This window comes from Apodemus sylvaticus, chromosome 16 (assembly GCF_947179515.1).
Source record: "Apodemus sylvaticus chromosome 16, mApoSyl1.1, whole genome shotgun sequence".
NCBI classification, from domain to species: Eukaryota; Metazoa; Chordata; class Mammalia; order Rodentia; family Muridae; genus Apodemus; species Apodemus sylvaticus.
Genome location: NC_067487.1, coordinates 11,839,042 through 11,859,740, shown reverse-complemented (window position 1 = coordinate 11,859,740; position 20,699 = coordinate 11,839,042). Strand labels below are relative to the sequence as shown.

The 20,699-nt window shown below is 50.9% G+C and overlaps 1 protein-coding gene across 1 annotated transcript in view; it reads right to left on the bottom strand.

Annotated features, from left to right (window-relative positions):
* Ankrd33b (ankyrin repeat domain 33B) overlaps positions 1-19,544 on the bottom strand; it is a 78,343-nt gene extending 58,799 nt beyond the window's left edge. Inside the window, exon 1 of the mRNA XM_052159518.1 lies at positions 18,775-19,544. Coding sequence (XP_052015478.1) covers positions 18,775-19,128 — 354 coding nt within the window. The 5' untranslated portion in view covers positions 19,129-19,544. The remainder of the gene's footprint in view (positions 1-18,774) is intronic.
* Between the last annotated feature and the right edge of the window lie 1,155 nt (positions 19,545-20,699).

Here is a 20,699-nt window from a genome sequence, read left to right as displayed (position 1 = left end):
CCTGCTGTGTGAAGAAAATTCAGTTCTCCTCAGCAAGACTACGTACACAAACCAGACACCGCCAGTTTCAGTGGCAAGACAGGGCACCCTGCATACCTTCTCTCCTGCTGAAATCAATCAAAATGACTAAATATTTTCTAAAAATCCCGCAGTTCAGTGTGGTAACCAGTTGAGAGGAGGATGTAGCCAGGCCAGCGTGGTCTACACAGGGAGCTCCGGGCTAGCCAGTGCTACATTGTGAAATGCTGTCTCAACAAAACAAAAATCTCGTAGACACAACCACCTTCCAGCTAAGCGGGCAGGGCAAGCCCGGTCCCCAGAAAGGTGAAAGCGCTGAAATCAGCCTCAGCTCCCCTCATGACAGTGGAGCAAGGCCTCAGGGAACCATGCTGACAGCAAGTGACAACACAGAACAAAGCAGCCCGACAGGGAATCAAGGGTTGGGAAGACTCGAGGACACGGCCTGTGAATGCCAGAAAGCCTGCAAAACACATCATTACTATAAGGAAACCCAAAGCTAGCCCTACGGGTAAGGTAAGGCAGAAGGAGAATGGACTTACTGCACAAGCCAGCCTGCAGCAGTCTGCCCGGTTCCGTCTGCCTGTGGCAACTCTCTAGAGGGAAGTCAGCCATCCAGGGCTGCTTAATTGTCATGCAACAATACAGAAAAAACTGACCAGACAGGCCAGAAGACAAGGCCAAGAGAAGCATCTCTAGGAGACCCACATATCGAAACTCTCAGTTTTTAAAATAACTTTAACTTTTTTTTAAAGATTTATTTATTATATGTAAGGACACTGTAGCTGTCTTCAGACACTCCGGAAGAAGGTGTCAGATCTCATTACAGGTGGTTGTGAGCCACCATGTGGTTGCTGGGATTTGAACTCAGGACCTTTCGAAGAGCAGTCAGTGCTCTTAACCACTGAGCCACCTTACCAGCCCCAAAATAACTTCTTAAAATAACAAATGGAGAAAAGCATTTTTCTAGCAAAGACTGAAAGAGGAAGGAAGGAAGGAAGGAAGGAAGGAAGGAAGGAAGGAAGGAAGGAAGGAAGGAAGGAAGGAAGGAAGGAAGGAAGGAAGGAAGGGGGAAGGGGGAAAGAGAGGGGAGGAGAGGGGAGGGGAGGGAAGGGGAAGGAAGGGAAGGGGAGGGGAGGCAGACAGAAAAGAGAAGAACCAAATAAGGACTAGGAAGACATTTTAACACTGACTGCATGTCAGCATGCACACGGTTCTAGAAGGTTCAGTACCCAGTACCGGGAGAAGGGGAAATAAAGGAAGAAGACAAGAAAGACAAGAGAACTATTTCTGAACAGGTCCACAGCCTCCTTTGCCCTATCAACCTTTCCTTCCCACTACCTCAGGCGGTGATGGGCTACAAGGGAGGTTAAAGCATTTGAGTACACTTATTAAAGCAGGCTTTGGAAAACCTAAGCCCATAAGGAGGCAATGGAGGAAGGTGTTACAAATAAAACATTAAGTGAGGGTAAGAATTTCAAAGCAGGTGGGAGGGCTGGGGAGAAGTGGGTCAGTGTGTCAGTGGGTCCCGAGATAGCAGGAACAAGCAGTTCAGGGCCTGTTGCTCAGTGGGGTGACTACGGCTACAGCCAGGCCCTGTGCTTTTCAAAAAAGCCAGAAGAAAATAACTTGAAAGCATTTGCCATAAAATGTGTTACATCTGTTTGAGGACACATTAACTTACCCAGTCTTGATACTGCGCTGCGTGCAGGTATCAAAACGTTCCTTTTAACGTGTATAATTTGGATGTTTCATGTATCAGTCAAAAAACAATTTTTGAAAAAGGAATTTCAAAACCAATAGATTTAGGCCAAGGAGAAAAGCAGCGAAAGAGCTGATTGGTTAACCCCAAAAAACAATGGTGAGACAAGGAAAAAAATTAAGTATGAGCAGAAGCTAAGAGACACTGCGATCTCTTAAGTAAAATCTTGAACAAATTGGATGCAATTGGGAGAGGGAATGGAAGAGATTCCAGCTGGGACGGAGAGCAGGTTACGTTTATTGTTCACAGGGTGGCACGCCCTTGCAGGGTCAATGAGGAGGAAGGAGCCACCCTGAAAAAAATGTATTTAACAGTCCCAGCAATCTGTGATCTGGAGTGTCACTGGTGGTTTGACTGAACAGAACTGGATCATGTAGGGCAAACACAGGGCAAAGCTCGGACTTCCTGGCTGTCGTCAGGCTCACCAGGTTTAAAGATGGAGTGGTGGGCACAGGCAGCTGAGAGGACAGGGCTTTCTCTTTCCACAACATGGAAAAAAAGGAGCTCAGTAGACAGAAGTATGGTGGTCAAGGGTAATGAGGCAGGAACAGGAGACTAGGAGACTGAGGTAGTTATGAGAGTCATGACAGACAATAAGCACTAAGTCACAATAAGTGCGGTGATCCCTTTTCCTGGGCAGTTTGTCACGTACTGTCTTGGTCAGTCCACGCTAGGTAATGTTGGGGTAAAGAGCCAGCCCCAGGCACAGTGGCTGGGGCAGGCATCTCCTTCTTGTTCACAGTACATGCCCACTGCCTCTTTCTGGTGCTTACTCTGAGGCTCAGGATGGTAGGATAGATTTTGCCCGAAGCTGCAGACCTCCTTGAAGAGGGAAAAGAAGGATAATCTAGAAGGCACTCCAACAGACCCAAGTAAGGCCCCAGCAGCAGAGGAGCATGGGATAGGTGGGAAGCTGAGTATCCGGTACTTTTGAGGGGAGGGAGAGAGGCTACTGCAGGCAAAAGGGAGGGGTAATTCTGAAGGAAGCTCAGGGGCGGGTCATGACCGGGACCCCAAATGGTCCCTCAGGAGTCATGACCCAAAGAGCCTATACCACACACAGGAGAGATGGCTCAGTGGTGGACCTCTGCCTTTCTAGAGGTCCTGAGTTCAACTCCCAGCATCTGCACGATGGCTCACAACCATCTGTAATGGGATCCAATGCCCTCTTTTGGTGTGTCTGAAGACAACAACAGTGTACTCATTATATAAATAAAGAAATACACTTGAAGGTGCCACGCTAGAAGGTCTTTCAAGTCATAAAAATCAGAAGCATTTTCTTAAGATGAATAATTCACATATCCCCTACCCCCACCTCCACCCTCACCCCCGAGTGCATCTGAGCGAGAAAAAGTGTTTCCCAGCTCCGTAGAGAAGCACACATTGCTAGTGAGTTAAAAGCACGCGGCCATGTGGATAATGTCCTGGAGATGTAAATGCATGGGGAAAGCACACATTTGCACTGTAGAGTCAAGCACCAGGAACTATGAGTAATATCCTGGAGATGTAAATGTATCGGGAAAGGCCCATCTATTTACCCAGAAAAGATCGACATTTGAATCTGGTTCCGACTACAGGATATGGGTAGCAACTTTCTAAATTATGCATTACAGTGCCTTGCAGCAAAACTCAATTCAGCATGAAAAGACTAATGAGAACTGTTTGTTGATATAAATGTCATCTTATGGACTGTTCAGAAAATTAAGAAAACACACACACACATAGAGGTACAGTGATGGAAGCCCTAGGCACACTGTGTATTCTAGCACCACATCAAATGCAAACAGTTGGTAGTGAGCCTATATATATTTGGTTTTTTGAGACAGGGTTTCTCTGTGTAGCCCTGGCTGTCCTGGAACTCACTCTGTAGACCAGGCTGTCCTGGAACTCAGAAATCCACCTGCCTCTGCCTTCCAAGTGCTAGGATTAAAGGTGTGTACCCCAAATGGTCTCTCAGGGCCACCCTGGGCTACACACAAGAAAACAAAGTACAACAAGGAGTACATCATAAAAAGAATGACTACGTAACTAAGAAGAGGTAGAAGAGAGCAAACACTCCTTCCCAGAGGGGCGTCCCGGCTACCTGCCCTGGCTTAGGGACTTCGACCCCAGGGTAACCATGGCCGTATCGAACACACGACAGTGTCTGGACAGTTCTGCCACCACTGGGGAGTGTTTATTATATCATCTCATAAAGGAACTACAGGACCTTATTAAACGCCCACCATGCAGAGGAAGGTCTTCACATGAAAGCAGTGAGGCCAAACACCAGGAGGGCTGAGCTTGGAGATCTCATTCTGTTATTAAATAATGGCACCCGTGACTTACAAGGATGTGTCTCAGATTCCTGACCTCACGGTTAGATCGAAGTAATTTGTGAGCAAAAGAAAGTGCTCTGGGTTTTGAGTTTGTCTTCCTGCTCAATATTGCGTGGCAGCAGCTCCAGCAGCAGCCTTGAAGGTAGAGGCTCCAAAGACAGGCTGGTTAGCAAGGGATGTCTGTGTGGAGGTGAATCCAGATGTGGAGGACGGTAAGATCAAAGGGCAGAGAGGAAGCATGCATGTAAGTTAAGGCCCATCAAACAACCGGCGCCCAGATGCTGAAGTCACTTTGAGGGGCATGAGGGAAGATGGGCTATCTTCAGGGAGGCACCCAGGAACAGCGTCCTAAGCAGGGATGGATGCAAATTTGCTCTTTGGTGCACACCCCACCAGGCACGGTGGTGCATGTCTGTAATCCCAGCAAGTGGGAAGCAGAAACAGAAAGATCATGAGTTTAGGGTTAACCCGGAGGACACGGTAAAGGTCAATCTCTAACAAGGAATGAAGGGCAAAAAGGAAAAGGGGGAGAAGGTGGAAGAGAAGGAAGAAGAGGAAGCACTGGCCCAGGGGTCCTGGCAAATCCAGACCAGTGGCTACATAGGCCACACCCAGCCGCAGGGAAAGCTGGGAGAAAACCCACAGGAGGAATCCTGCTGATCTGTCAGTCTGCCCGACCCTGGGGCAGCAGCCGGGCTGAGCAGGCAGCTTCAGGAGACTAGGATGATCCGCCAGCCGAGCAAACTGCTACGGCAGAATTGGTGCGGGTTCTCCAGAGACAGGAACCAACTGGAGACTCAGATGTGGAGAGATTTATTTTAAGGAACTGGCTCGCATGACTGTGAGACCGGCCAACTCTAAAATCCACAGGGCAGCCCTTCAGGCTGAAGATGGGCAGGGGTTCACGCTGGGATGCCTTTAGGTGTCTGTTTACTCTCTGTTGTGTTGGGGGTGGTGTGTGTGCACATCCCTGTAGGGATGTATGAGAGTGCGCATGTGCGTGTGTGTACAGGCAGGTGGAGGTCAGAGGTTGATAAAAGGGGTCCTCTCCCTGAACATGAGCTCCACAGGTCAGCTGGCCAGCTCGCTTCAGGGAGTTGCCAAGGTTACCGACACATACCTGCCAAACCTCAGGTGTGCGTCCACAGGTGCTGGGACCTCAAGTCCCTTCACTCAGTGAGAAATCCCTTAAGCTGTTCTTTGATTCTATGAGGCAGGGTCTCGCTCCAACGCAAGCTGACCCACAGTTCGACATGAACTTGCCGCTGTGGTGTGTCCGGATAGAACTGTCTTAGAGAATCTGTTTGCTTTCCTGGACACCTCCGGAGCTGGAAGCCCTAACTCTCCTTCCCCCCACTCTATCCAGGACTCTCTACCTCCCAAAAGACACGCCCTGCCCTAGGAGACAGCTGTGCTCTGTGCCCACCCACCTACCCCTAGGTGCATGATGGCTGTCAAGTCACTAGCACAGGGTAGGGCCTGAGGTTGCTCAGTGGGTGGAGCACAGGCTACGCCCACATTAGAACCTGAGTCTGAGCCAGGCGGTGGTGGCTCACGCCTGTAATCCCAGCACTCTGGGAGGCAGAAGCAGATGGATTACTGAGTTCGAGGCCAGCCTGGTCTACAGAGTGAGTTCCAGGACAGCAAGGGCTACACAGAGAAACCCTGTCTCCAAAAAACCAAATCCAAAAAAAAAAAAAAAAAAAGAACCTGAGTCTGGATGCCCACGCCCAGGTTAAAGACCGGAGCCAGGTGTACATCTGTGACCTTGGTGCTGAGAGGTGAGGGGGCCATCAGAGGCGGGCGGATCTGGGCTCACTGGCTAAGCCAGTCTAGCTGAAATGGGAGTGTCTACTTCAGAAAGAGACCCTGCCTGAAAACCTAAAGTGGAGAGTGGTGAATGATAGCCTCCTAACTACAACCTCTAATCTCCACATGCACCTACACAGTAAGTGTACACTTAAACACACACATGTACATGCACACACAAACACATGTAACCAGTGTAAATGGAACACTCCCTCCAGCTGGTGACTTGTAAGTGACCTCCTCCCTACCATTATAATCAATATGGTCTAGCCTGGGCTACCACAGAGGAGAGAACACACTGATGACTCCTTTCCCTGTTCCACAGTACCCACAGAAGGCCTCAGGAACTTCTGGAAACATGTCCCTGGCCTGCTCAGGTATTTGTACTCCAGAGAAAAGAAGGTCACCACAATTCAATAGGCTGGGTTGAATTATTAACTGGATGAGTGAGTGGATTTTTCCATGTCTGGAACTCACTTCTTAGAAACCCACCCATGTTCTCACACCAAAGGAGGGGGGAAAAACCCAACACCACCAGCCAATGGAGGGAGTGCAGGGGTACTGCGCACTATTTTTAGTGAATGACTATTGTCCCATGAATTGTCAACTAGCAACACTGAAGGTTCAGATGGAGGCAGCAGAGCAGGAGGGTAGGGTCCTTTAGAACTGGCCCTGTGCCCATACCGACGCTAAAGGAAACATTTGAAATCTACCCTCAGCCTCTTGGTGACCCCTACATCAGACCCAGGGCGGGGCCAGCACCACTGCCATTTTTGCTCTAACTTGTATTCAAGAAAGAAGAAAGTCTGTGGCCATCACTGACAGGACAGCTGCAGTCCCTCCAGGCCCCTCTGTCCCTGCTCTGCTTTCCACAGCAGCACCTCAGTCCCGGCTCACTCAGACTCAGAGTGCACCCAGATTTGAGCCAAAGCTGCCACATCTCCCTGCAGCTGGCCTTTCTAACAGGATGCGAGTCCTTGACTTGCGGGTGTGTGTATGTATGATAATGGGTGACCTTGAACTCCTGATTCCAGCTTCTCCCATCTCTCCCTCCAAAATGCTGGGACTAAAACACCCACAATACTACCCACAGCACCCACAACACCCACCACCCACACCCACAACGCATACAACACCAACACCCCAGGTTTCCCCCCCTCCTTTTTTTTCCTTTCACATTCTATTTTATTTTTGAGACAAGGTCTCACACTATAACTTTCAGATTCACAGCAGGCAATCCTCCTGCCTCAGCCTCTTGAAGGCTGGGGTTACAGGTGTAAACCACCACACCCAGCTCCATTTCCTTAATCACTGCTTTTTGCTTCAAACCTTTGCTTCACTAGTGGCTTTTTCAGCCGATAAAATGCAGCCAGCAGTCCCGAGAAATGACCTTGATATAACTCACTCACAGAAACAATAGCTGCCGAACAGACGGGCTACGCAAGACAAAAGCTTCCTATTTAAGGAGCTTACGTAGTCCCCAGGGCAATGCAGGAAGGTGGTGCTAAACTCTCTGGGCCTTTCCATTTCAGACCTACAGGAAACACAATCAAAAGAGCAGGCACTCAGTGGGTAAAGGCGCTGCTGCAACCTGTTCAAACTCTGGACCTCACAATTAGAGAATTGACTCTTACATGCTGCGCTCATACCCTCACATGGGCACCCAGTACAGCTATGCCTACACACACACACACACACACACACACGAAAAACAAATAAGTATAGAAAATATTTTGAAGGGCTGGGGAGTTGGCTTAGCCATTAAAACCACGTGTGGCTCTTGCACAGGACCCACATGGTAGCTTACAACCCTCTGTAACTCCAGTCCCAAGGGATCCAAAGCCCTCTTCTGACCCTTGAGGGCCTCAGGCGTGGACATGGCACACAAACGTACATGCAGACAAAACACACTCACAAAACAGTGAAATAAACACATCGTTAAAAAAAACATTTTCAAAGAGCAGATGGCTCGTGGAGGATCACGTGACCTGACACTTGGACCTTGGAGTACCAGACTTGGTATCTACTCCAAGAAATTCTCCAGAGCTCCTGTGCTTAAGGGCACGTGAGGTTCCCCCGGAGGCTCCCACGGACACAGAGAAAGCTCTCAGGAGCCACTAGGCCCCTGGCTCAGATCCTATTCCTACATGTCCACTAGCGCTGACCATGCCACTATTTCCAAAACGAGATCTAATTGTGGCAGCAAGCCCAAAAAATAAATGCATGCCCTCTTCACCTTTATTTTTTAAACAAACAGCAAATGGATTGAGCAGCTAAACTCCCACTATTGAGTTGCCTGACCAGATCATTCACTAGCGACGGGCATCTGTGCATTAATTTTAATTACTATGAAAATAAACAAACATGTAACAAGCACCATTGTAGCTGCCAGGCTGGGAAGCCTGTGTGTACCTGATCTGCGACAAAAATCTTCCGCATTCCGAAATGCCAAGGAAAGAGGAGAATCTACGAGTCATATTTACTAAACTAACATCACAACTGCCTTTGAGCGCCCCCTCCCACAAGCAGCCAGAAGGAAGATCTGGGGAGGGGTACGGGAAAGACATGTTGGAAAGATGGAAGATTCGTGCTCAACTGTGGTTTCACTCCTGCTCCCACCTGGCAGAGCATCCAGCAAAGATCAGTCACTGGGGCTGGCGAGGATGGCAAGGGTGTGGCATCTGGAGGTAGAGGGCACCTCGCAGCAGCATCTGCTGTTTCAGCATCTAGCAGTCGGGGCTGGAGTGGCTCGCAGCACCCAGGGTGCTGCAGGCTGGAGCTGCAACCTCTAGAGGCCTAAGACCTGCGCTCAGGAGGCTCCTGCTACCCACGCTCTTATAGCACACTCATGGGTTGGCTGTCACAGTGCCGAGCCAGGTTCCTTCCAACCACATCGTCAAAGGTAAATTCAAGCAGAAAGTGTGTGGTGGTGGTGGGAGGGGGGAAGTGACATCATCACAGGGGAGCCCCACTAACCACTTGAAATAGTTAACCGGCCCATAGGAAGTTGCACTCTGAAGAGTGCAACATTTGTCCTTTTGACACCACTCCCCTGAAAATGACATAACAGTAATACCAGAAACTTGACATTGCTGCAAACCATGGACGCATTCAGATGTCACCTGACATTGTGTGTGTGTGTGCATGTGTGCTCAAGGGTATATACATACATGTGACGTGTGCAAATGTATGTGTATATATACATGTGTGTAAAGGTGTGTCCACACATATATGTCCCAGAGTATGTGCCTGAATGTGAGATGGTATGCAAATACATGTGTATAAGGGTGTGTACTGGCACTGTGGGAGAATGCGTTGTGATTACATGTACATAAGGGTTGTTTGTGCTTACATGTGTGTGAAGGGTGTATACCCACGTGTGAAAGGGTGCATGCATGCAAGAGAGTATTGCTACATATGTGGGTGCATACATGTGTGAGTGTGTACATGCATGTGGGGGATATGCATGCCTGTATTTAGTTCCATGTACATTTAGCCCACGTATGTCTTCCCATAGCCACTGCAAGCAAGGAGCAGCACTGCTCCATCCTCCCCCATTATCTTTCTGGAGCAGCCCTGCCCGAGCCCTCTTCTGTCTCTACAGACACGTTATTCAAGAGTGTGACCGTCTTGCACGGGCTCCTTTTCTCTCAGTGTAACCTCTTCATCTTCCTCCCCGCCTCCCAGAACTGGATACTGAACCCAGGGCTCCACCCATGCGGCACGGGCTCTTACTGCTGACCTATAGCCTCCTTTTTATTTCTTATTTTGAGATAGACTCTCGCTAAGTTGTCCAGGCTGGCCTGCAACTTTTGATCCTCCTGTCCCAGTCCTCTCAGTAACTGAGATTACAGGCTTGCACTGTGAAGCCCAACTTCTTTATTCTAACCAATTTCATGGAAGGACATTTTCCTAGCATGTGTGAGGCCCTGGGCTCTGCCTTCAGCATCAGGAACTAAAGGAACAAATGCATATTGTTGGAGAATGTGGTACTAAAATGTTAGCACTCGTAAATTCCCTCTTCCCACAAGCACAAGGGGCTGAGTCCCTCCGTCCATCTGTCCATCCACAGACCCATCAATGCCTCTCTCGGCTGAGACATCCCAGGACAGGCGTAGCCTCCCACTGAAGAGGCAGCCGCAGCTGACTCCCTGCCTGCCCATCCGGTGCCTGCTTTGGGCACGAGCTTATCTGCCTCTGACACGAACATGTCTTTGGAAGTCTGCGTGTTGATTTTGTTCTTACTCGGAAATTGCTCTAAAATCCCACCATTCCAAGCCAATTTCCCACAAAGTCAAACGTCACATGGACTCCATCTCTACCACATTTTATTTTCCCTGACTTAGTAGAAATGAGTCAATTTCGCTTTCAACTGTCCTTTAAATTCAAAAACAACTTTTAAAAACCCTTGTTCAAGGTTCTTACGTACATATACACATACTGACATCGAAGACTTCATATCACTTTTAAAAGATTTCATTATTTGTGTGTTTGCATGTGTAGCCACAGAGACCAGAAGAGGGCGTTGGATCATCTGGAGCCAGAGTCATAGGCATTTGTGATCTATCTGATGGGGGTGCTGGGACCCAAACTTAGGTCCTGAGGAAGGGTAGAAGTGCTCTTGCCCTCAAGCCCTCTCTCCAGCCCCAGCCCTGAGTGTCTAACCTCATCTAACTATGAGCTCAGAGTTCCAAAGAGGCTGTGGCCACATTCACCACCCGCCTCTCTGCCCATGCTACCCAGGCCTCTGCCGCTTCCATTACCACCCTCCCTGCCCGGATCTTCCTCTTAGTATTGCTAAGTAGCCAGTTGGGTATCAGCAGACTTGATAGGCACTGGGTAAGGTCCCCTCCCTCATAATCAACACCATGTAAAACCAAGAACGGGAACAGTAGGACTCAAATGACCAGTCAGAAGAATGGGACCTGAATCCTATCTCTGGCCTGGGAGGAGACAGGACATTTTGGACTTCCTGGAAGGTTGCCAATTGATCAATCGGTATCTAGCCCTGGTTCCAGGAATCTGGGCTCCTCCAAGATGGCTATCTAACAGGAGACTTTACATACCATTGCTCCCTCCTGTAAAAGTCAATCCATGGGCTGGTAAGAGGGCTCAGGACTGCTGTCCCGAAGGTCCTGAGTTCAAACCCCAGCAACCACATGGTGGCTCACAACCATTCATAAGGAGATCTGACTTCCTCTTCTGGTGTTTCTAAATACAGCTGCGGTGTACTTAGATATAATAAATAAATATTTAAAATTTTTTTTAAAAAAAAAGTCAATCCAAGCATGCCTGTCAATCATCTGGCCAGAAAATGAGCATTGGGAAGGCTGTTCCTGAGACTTTTAAAATGGCATAAAACCTGCTTGAAATATAAGTTGGGGGGAAATGGCCTCTCTAGCCACTCTCCATGCACATCCATGGAGAGCGTGCCACAGAGCAGTCTCTCAGGCCAATGTCCACCCTCACCTATCGAGAGTGCTCTGCTCTGCAACGGTCTCTCTGGCCACTGGGCAACCTCACCCACTAGGAATGATGCAATTTACTTGGTAATAAACTCTACTTATTCTCAACACCGTGTTCTGTGTGTCTCATCTGAATCCTTTTCACAGAGATCAGGAAGCTAAGGAGAAGATCAGAATGGCATGATTACACGTGATTACACGTGTGTGTGTGTGTGTGTGTGTGTGTGCGCGCGCGCGCGCGCGCGCGCGCGCACCAGACCACCTACATGAATCACTTCCCAAACTTCGTGAAAAAAACACACTGCCTTCACTCAATTCAACAACTTCTGTTTTATTATTCTTTTTAATAAAATAAATACTGAACACTGTTTAACATAAGGGATTGTTTGGACTTCCGTAAGCCCCATGGCTATGATGTAGAGCTAATACCCCAATAAGCTAAGACACTAGTCCACTAGAAATCTAACAGGAGGGCTAAGAACAATCCAAAGCAAAAAGACTAAAACCTCAGCATGCCTATTATACTACAGTCATAGTAATACAGCAGCGTGGGCCAGGCAGTGGTGGCACATGCCTTTAATCCCAGCACTTGGGAGCCAGAGGCAGGCAGATTTCTGAGTTCGAGGCCAGCCTGGTCTACAGAGTGAGTTCCAGGACAGCTAGGGCTACACAGAGAAACCCTGTCTGGAAAAAAACAAAAACAAACAAAAAACAACCCAGAATGATATTAGCACAAAAACAGACATATAGATAGAAGACCCAGATTTAATTCTACACACAACTATAGCCACCTGACACTTTACAAAGATGCACACAGAAAAGAAGAGAACTTCAATAAATGGTTTTCAGAAAACCGCACGTTCACATGTCACAGAAAGAAACTAGACCCTTAACTCTCACTGCAAGAATCCACTTCAAATGAATCACAAAAAAAAACCTCCGTGTAAAACCTGAAACTGCTTGAAGAGACAGCACAGTGTACACTAGGCCCCGCAAGCACAGGTGAGGATTTCTAAATAGGAATCCAATTACTCAGGAAACGAGGCCAACAATTGAAAACTCAGAGGCTTCTGTAGAACAAGAAAAACAGTCAATCTAGTGGACCAGCAGCTGACGGAATGAGAAAAGACCTTTGCCAGCCATAGGTGCAGCAAGGGTTAACACCTAGCGTCTCATGTGCTGGTGCATGTGGGGATCCAAAGCTTGTATGTGGAAGTCAGAGGGCAGCTGAGACCATGAGACCTGGCAACAAGTAAGTGCTTCTGTCCTCTGAGCCTTCACGCCTGCTCTGTGAGACCTGTTTTTTGCCGGCTATAAAATGAAAGGGCTATATATATTATCTTATTAAATAATGGACATTGAAGATTCCCCTCGGTGTGCTGAAGGCTTGGTCCTAGCTTGTATCGCCACCAGGATGTGACAAAACCTTCCGGAGGCAGAACCTACTGGGAGGTGGAACAAACAGGCCTCAGCCCTTCTCTCTTTGCTTACTGACTGCTATGACGGGAGTAACCTCCCATCGTGTGCTCCCAACATGCTGTGCTGTGCAGCCACCGGCCTAAAATGACAGGCCTGAGTGACTGTGGACTGAAACCTTTGAAGCTATGAGCCAGAATAAAACTTTCCCTGGTGCACAAACCACGGCATGCACATGGGAAGGATCAGAGGGCAATATTGCCCAGTGAGTTCTCTCCGCCCACCCTGATCTCACTTCCTGGGTTAAACTTAGATTGTTAGCCTTGTGTAGCAAGTGCCTTTCCCTGCTGAGCTAGCTTGTTGAGTCCCCTTGCCTGTTCTGAAACAACCACTCCCTCATCATATCTCGTGGGAGCTGGATTCTGATCCAAGGCTGTTTCAGTGGCTGAGAAGTCCCAAGCATCTTGCTGGCATGGTAGCTGATTGTGCAACGTTAAAAGAACAGAGAGAAGCCCCACCCAGCTCAACAAGGAGGGTCACCCTCAAACCATGACCATTTTAGCCCCCAAACACTTCCCCATGAACTCAAACGGATAGACGCACATATATACATTCACACATATCACTGCTCAATAGCTACAAGACATCGCATAATATCAAGGGTGTGTATAATATCATGGTCTTAGACCCGCTCATCTTCCTCTGGTAGACTGATATAGCAAGAAGAGTCATTGCTCCTCTTCATCCACCGCTTCACAGCTCCTCCACTGAGAAGAAAGTCTATCTTCACACATGAACCTGGACTTGAACTGTGACTTGCTTCAGCAGAAGTAGAATTAAACCTGAGCCAAAATGGCCCCCCTAGGGCCTGCATGTGCCGTGGAAAGCCGGCAGGGCCAGCTTGCTGGAAGCTGAGTGGTCACAGGAGCAGAGCGGGATCAAGAGCAGAGGCTTCCTGGTTCCACCATCAGCAGCTCACCAGCTGGGTGCACACAGATGAACGACTGGCCTTCATAGGCTAGACTTGGCCATCCTCAGCAGAAGGGTACTGTTGAGCCCCTGGGGCTGCCTAGGTGTGGGTTACATGGTGCTCTGGCTTGCAGAATGTCCTCAGAGGCCCATGGGTTAAAAGCTTGGTTCCTAAGGTGGTACTTCCTAAGAAGTGATCACGCCATGAGAAGGTGGGGCGCTGCCTGAGGTTCTTAGACCACCTGAGGTGTGTCCTGAAGGAGACTGTAAGACTGAGGGGAGGCTATCTGCTTTGATGTGAGCTGCTTCCTGTACCCCGGGCTTGCGGCCACTGCCACCTGGCACTCAGAGGCCCAGAGTGACAGGCCTGCTCAGGCCAGGGCTGGAAATTGCACACGTATAACCCCAAATATATTTTATTTTATTGTATTGTATGTATTCACCACAGCTCTCTTCAGACAAACCAGAATAGAGCATCAGACCCCATTGCAGATGGTTGTGAGCCACCATGTGGTTGTGGGAATTGAACTTAGGACCTCTGGAAGAGCAGTCAGTGCTCTTAACCGCTAAACCATCTCTCCAGCCCCAACAAATATCTTCTTATAAATTTATGATCACTGCCGGATGGTGACAGCACATACATTTGGTCCCAGTACTCAGGAGGCAGAGGCAGGCAGATCCCTGTGGGGTTGAGGCCAGTCTGGTCTACAGAGCTAGTTTCAGGACAGCCGAGGCTGCCCAAAGAAACTCTATCTTTAAAATAATAATAAATAAATAAATAAATAAAATTTACAGGTATTTTTTGCTGTGGATACTTGGGGCTGACCAACATACACAGCACTACCACAGTCACAGATATCTTTACACCTCACTCATACACAAGCGGCTCTCCACTTCTGTTAGCCTGGACACACCCGTGTCAGAGAAGAAGAAGAGCCTGCTGCTTGACAAGCCGGATGTCCCAGACCCACTTGAGCAGACTTGCTTCCAGTGTGGTCCTCGGAGTTCTCAGCGCACGCTATTTAGTCCACCTTCTCTCTTTGCCCACACTGGAGGATGAAACTAAAACAGGCCAGGGAGGTACCTCAGAGGGCAAAGCATTTGCCACAGAAGCATGAGGACCTGGGTTTGAACCCCTAGGTCCTACAACAAGCCAGGCACCACACTGTGTGCGCCTGTACCCTAGTCCTGTAGTGCAGTGTTCCTATGGCAAGGTGGAAGGCAGAAGGCAGACCCAAGAAAACCTCTGAAAGCTGTGGGTCTCCCTGACATACGCAGAAGCAAAATAAGAGACCTTGACTCAAAAGTGAGGACAAACACCCAAGACTGTCCTCTGACATCCACACAAGCACTGTGATGAGAACACACACACACACACCAGCAGCAGGGCAGGATGGGGGGAGGGGCAGAGAAAAAGAGATTAAGGAGGGAGAAAACAGATGAACTGAACACATTGTCCCAAATTGCAAAGCAAAGCTCTCCCCGTGTACTCTGACCCTTGGCAAGCACTGGAGGTTCAAGGCCAGAACCCACTGTCCATAGTAACTAGCAAAACCCCGAGAGCCCAGCTTCTCTGAGAATCAGCCTAATTCCATGCTCACACCGGCTGCACATGCGAGGCCTGGGAGGACCGAGGGCTGGGCATGAATTCCAACACCGTGACCCTTGCTTTAGGACGACGGGATTTCTATGTTCATACATCTTTCATTTAAAAAAATATGCAACAGGTGCCTCAGTTGTATTCCAAGGTAAAGTGTTCACAGGCAAGTATCTGTAAACCTGAGATGTAAGCCCCCCACGCTGGTGGGGGTTTGCTGTGCTGATAAAATACGTGAACAGTGACTTTGGAAACTTCCTGAGATTTCAGCACACAGAGGCACGTCAGCTTTCCTGGATGTCTGACGTGCAAACTGCCCTTCCAGGACAGATTTAGATGCCACAAAGGTGTCTTCCATTTCACTGTCAACTAAGGGAGAGCCACCAGGGCTGCAGGAACAGACCTGACAGACTGGCATGCAAAGAAAAGAATTAGCGCGTTCCTGGAGGGGCCGCCCTTTAATGAGAGGAACCAAACCACCTGCATCCAAAAACACAGGGAGAGCTCGTGTTCCAAGCTACAGGAAAATTATGTAACAAATATTTAAATGTTGAGATCCTTCCAGAACAATGTCTCAGAAGCAAAGTTGCTCGGTCAGCCACATCCTCTCGTCCCCACATATGGTCCTCAGCTACCTGTGCCTCAGGCTGGCCTCCTTACCTACTAAGTGAGCTCCTCAGCACAGCAGCAACATTCAAACACCTTTAGAGAGCTGTGTGGGTCTCAACCTGCCTAATGCTGCGACCATTTAATTCAGTTCCTCATGTCATGGTGACCTCCAACCATAACATTATTTTATTGCTACTTCACAGCTGCAATTTTGCTACTGTTATGAATTGTAATAACAGATGTCTAATGTGCGGATATCTGCTATGTGACCCCTGTAAAAGGGTGTTCAATGCCCCACCCCCATGGGGTCACAAGCCACAGGTAGAGTACCACTGCTTTAGAGGCTCCTGGGAAGCCATTGCTGAGCAGAGACACCCATCAGAAGTCGCCTGCTGTTAATGCAATCACGCTACTATTATTCCACTAAAGCTCTGGAACCTGCCTTAAGATTCCCATTAAGACAAATCAAGATCAACCTACAGGCCAGGCTGGAGCAGGGCTCCTGCCTCAGGACCTTTGTACTTTCCTCCCAGCGCTCTAAGGATACCTGCTTCCAAATGACCATGCTACTGACAATCTCAAACTTCCTCACAACCTCCCCTCCTGTGTCTCAACAGATGGACTGCTTTTAGCCAGCTCTGGGCTTAGATGGGGGACAGTAAAAAGGCCTTCCAGAGAAAGTATCCTTAAAACAGAACCCTGCAGGTGGTGAGAAAGCCAGTCAGGTAAGCATCAGAAGACTGTACTGAAGAACTAGACTGGTCACTGGCCAGCTGACACCCTTTCCTCCCAATTCCCCATATGCTGAGCCCGCTAGGTCCTCTTCACCTGGCCTGAGTGGACCTCTCTAGCCTTAGCTCCCTCGGCCTCTCTGCTCTGCTCCAGGCTATGACCAAACCATTCTGCACCCGCCACTACCCCTCGGTTCCCCACCTGCCTGACCTCAGCCACACTCCATCTCACTCCCGACAACGCTTGCTTCCTCCCCTCAGGGCACACAGAACACAGGCCTGGTCCTCTGACCCAGAGATAAAAAGCCCAGGCACGACTCTTTCCTCGGGTTCCCAGGCACATCTACTGGGTGCAAAGGGGTGAAGACTCAAAGCAGAACAACAAAGGCCCTTCAGACTCTATCTTCAAAATCAAGGGAAGAGAAACACAGCAGGAGAAAGCTTGGGCACCAGGGAGAAACGGAGAGACAGACCACAAGTGATGGCCTCACTGTGTGGGAATTCTCCGGACTCTAGGGGAGGACAGTACTTCAGGCTCACAAACCACACAGTAGGGACTGTCGCTGCAGGTGAGCTACACAGGAGACAAACAAAAACTGAAGGAGGTAGCCACCTCCTGCCTCAGGGCCTGGGAGGGGCTCTCCAGGGGGTCTGGAATTCGGTCACTCTCAGCCTACCTTCTGTGCGCCAGTTTAACTCGTTCTCAATTTCCCTTGCTGTTTTCAAACTTTGTTGTTTGGGATTTTTTTTTTTTCCTCTCTCGGTAAAACGTAATAGAGCTGGGAGGCCATGGCCACTCACAGGGGAAAGCAGCCAGGCAAAGACCACCCGAGCCGCCGCGACGCTGGCTCAGGAAGCGGAGGTTTCTAACGCCAACACCTGACCCTGAAAACTCGCTTACTTAAACTGAAAGTGGAGCAGAGCCGTAGCCCCCTGAGCCTCTCTCCCGCTGCCAGCCAGCTGGAACAGCCACCAGGGTGGTGCTGACCTCATCAGACCCGTCGTCTCCCTGTCACATCACAAGCACAAACCATCCCTCCAAGTTCAAAGTCGGGTTATCAAAAGCAGAAAGTGCACCCTAGCTTCACACTTGCCTAAGCCTGACCCAGACTGCAGTCAGGCACAAAACACTGCGCATATAGAACCCCAGGATAAGCCAAAGGCGCGGGGTCACCAAGTCCCCATGTTAGAGCGCATATTTTCCCTCAGCTGTGACTCCCAAGCAGAAGCCCAGGCGTTCCTAATTTGCGCAAGGCTGAGTCTGCAAAAACCATGGGGCCTCTGGGAACATGGAAATCAGGTGAGGTTGTTTGTCCACCCAGCAGAGACTAATAATGGGGACACGGCCACAGCGGTCACTTTCCCAGTTACTATTCAGGGGACACAGCTCTCCAACTCTTTTTTCTGTTTTTGAAACTTTGTTATCTCTGAGTCTTGGCGTAATCAATGGAGACTGCCTCCCTACTTCCCCGCGTGGCGACCCCGGTGTGTGCCCCACCGAGCTGCACAGCACCCGGCCTGCCTTAGGGGTGGCAGTGAGGGCTCACTGGCTTCGACCCGCGGCGGGGACCGCACTTAAAGCTGGCTGATCGCCGCGCGGGCAACTAGGAAAAGCAAGGAAAAGACGGGCGGTTTAGGTAATGAAAGGAACTGTAGCTTTCAAATCCTAATTCGAGCACCAACACGTTAGGTGGGGACAGCGGGAGAGGCCGAGCGGACAAATGGGGCTGGGGGTCGGAAAATGTCCCCTGAAAGTGAGTACTTGGGGCCTGGGGAAATTTAACAGTCAGGCAGGCACTGAGTGGAAGGGACACCCCCCACTCCCACCCCAGATGTCAACACATCTCCAGCGCGGAAAATTCTTCCTCTAGGGAGAATGCAGGGATCCTGGGGCGGTAAAGGGACCTGGATGAAGCAGGAAGCCGGCTGGATCATCTCCTGCCCGCTCCGCGAATGGGGTCCCAACTGCCTCACAGGAAGGAAAGGGTGCTCGGAGCGGCAGTAGATCCAGGACTGGGGTGACACGGGTATGCGGGCGAGGGAGGAGAGCGGAGGGAGCCCAAACCCTGTCGGGACTTACCCGGCCGTTGCGGTCAGTCTCCCGCACCTCCTCGGGGCTCGGCCCGCGTCGCACTAGGGCCCGCAGCAGCCCCACGTCGTTGGCGCAGGCGGCGCGCAGGAGGGTCGCCGCCTCGGGGACGCCCTCCGGGACGCTCTCGGCGCACACCGCGCCGCACTCCTCCTCGCCTCCCGGAGGGTAGAAGGAATCGTCCGACGCGATGCTACGGGTGTCCGGCAGACTCGAGAAGTCTTCGTACTCCTCGTAGTCCGCTGGGTCGTCCCCTGTCTGTACGCTCCGGGGTGGCGTCGGCGACTGCTGGGACAAGCAGCGTGTCCCGCCGCCCTCCGGCCCGGGCCCAGCCAGCAGCACCATGCTGGAGGCCAAGGCGCGGGCCGGGGGCTGGGGCTCGGATTAGGGGACACGGACACGGGGCGCGCCCCGAGGTCACCGACCCTTGCCCCCTGCGTTCGCAGAAGAGCAGGAGCCCCGCACGCTCCAGCCTGGCGGAAAGCAGCTCCAGGCGGCTGCGCTCCAGGAGCAAAGTCGCTGGCGACTGGAGAAAAGCCCCTTGGGTGGGAGGAGCCGCGGGGGCTTTCCCGGCCCCGCCGGGCGGGGTGAAGGCGAGGCAGCGGGCGGGGCGCCTTCCCTGCCAGAGTCCCGGGCGCATCGGAGGTCCTCACAAGACAACGCCACCGCCACACGGCTGCTTTGTCCCGAGCAGGGAAAGGCTCATTCAGGAGATCCTGACGCTGTAACTGGAGAGGCTGAAAGCAAGCGTGAGAGACAGCGGGCGCCCCGCCCCTCCAAGGGCTGCTCTCTGGGGACCCGGGCGGAGATGGGGTCCCCAGACGCCAAAGGCTAAGCAAGTTTCCAGCGTCGGAAAGTACCTGCACCTGGAGACCCGCCCCTTTCCCACTCCCCACTGCGGATGGTAATCGGCCCTGGGGCCGGAGGAGGGACCGCCGCAGACCCGGGGGCAGTCAGAGTTCTAGGCCAGTTGCACTCCTGGGACGCCCTGGAAACTCTCTTGGAGCATGGAAAGGCGTCCACTCTGGGGCAGATGGTGGAGTTGTCCACTTTGGGGGAAATCCCACCTTGGGGAGAACCTGCCCTCGTGACGATCCTGATCCAAATAAGAACCCGAGGCTGATTTGGGGGGAGAGGGGGCTAACCTATAAGGGGGACAGGGTCTGCAGTCTCCAAGTCACCCAAGACGGCTGTGGCTGGCAGATAGGAAAGAAATCTTGGGGAGATGGAAAAGTGATCAGGAACCTCAGGGGAGGGCGTCTGGAGGAAGAGGGACAGCACTCTGCCAGGGCCGTGAGGGGGCTCCACTCTCCTCAAACCCTGACCACCGTCATTTAGCAGAGGGGAGGGGGAGGTAACGGGTCGTGGCTGGTGACCCAGAGATGGCCGGAGACCGACCGGCTTTAAATCCCAGGGCTAGAAACAAACACTTCGGAAATCGAGATTGCTGACCCTGGTGACTTGTCGGGAAGCGTGTGTAAGAATTTGTCACCTGGAGCCCCTCACTTTGAAGAGGAGGAGGTGGCGTAGCCCTGATCTACAGGAAAACCTGTGCATCCCAGCTGTGTCTCGTGAGGCGGCAGGAAGCTCCTAGCCTCTCCCTCACCCCACTGCCTCCTCTCCATTTCCACCCTTCCTGACAGCGAGCCCACAAAGCACGCACGTCAGCCGGTGGGAGGCCCAGAGGGAAACACGACTGAGATCCTGGGGATCTCATAAGGACCTGGATGTGGGTGGGCAGTCAAAGGGCACAGTGGGAAGGCTCGTGCAGTAAACTCCAATCCCGCACGGTAGACTTTCTAGAGTTTTAGGGTGCCTGGAGCCAGGTGCACTGGGCCAGGCACACTGAGGTTGTGAGAGGACCCGGTATGTTGGGGCTTTCTTTCTGAAAACCGAAATCTCCCACCCAACAACCA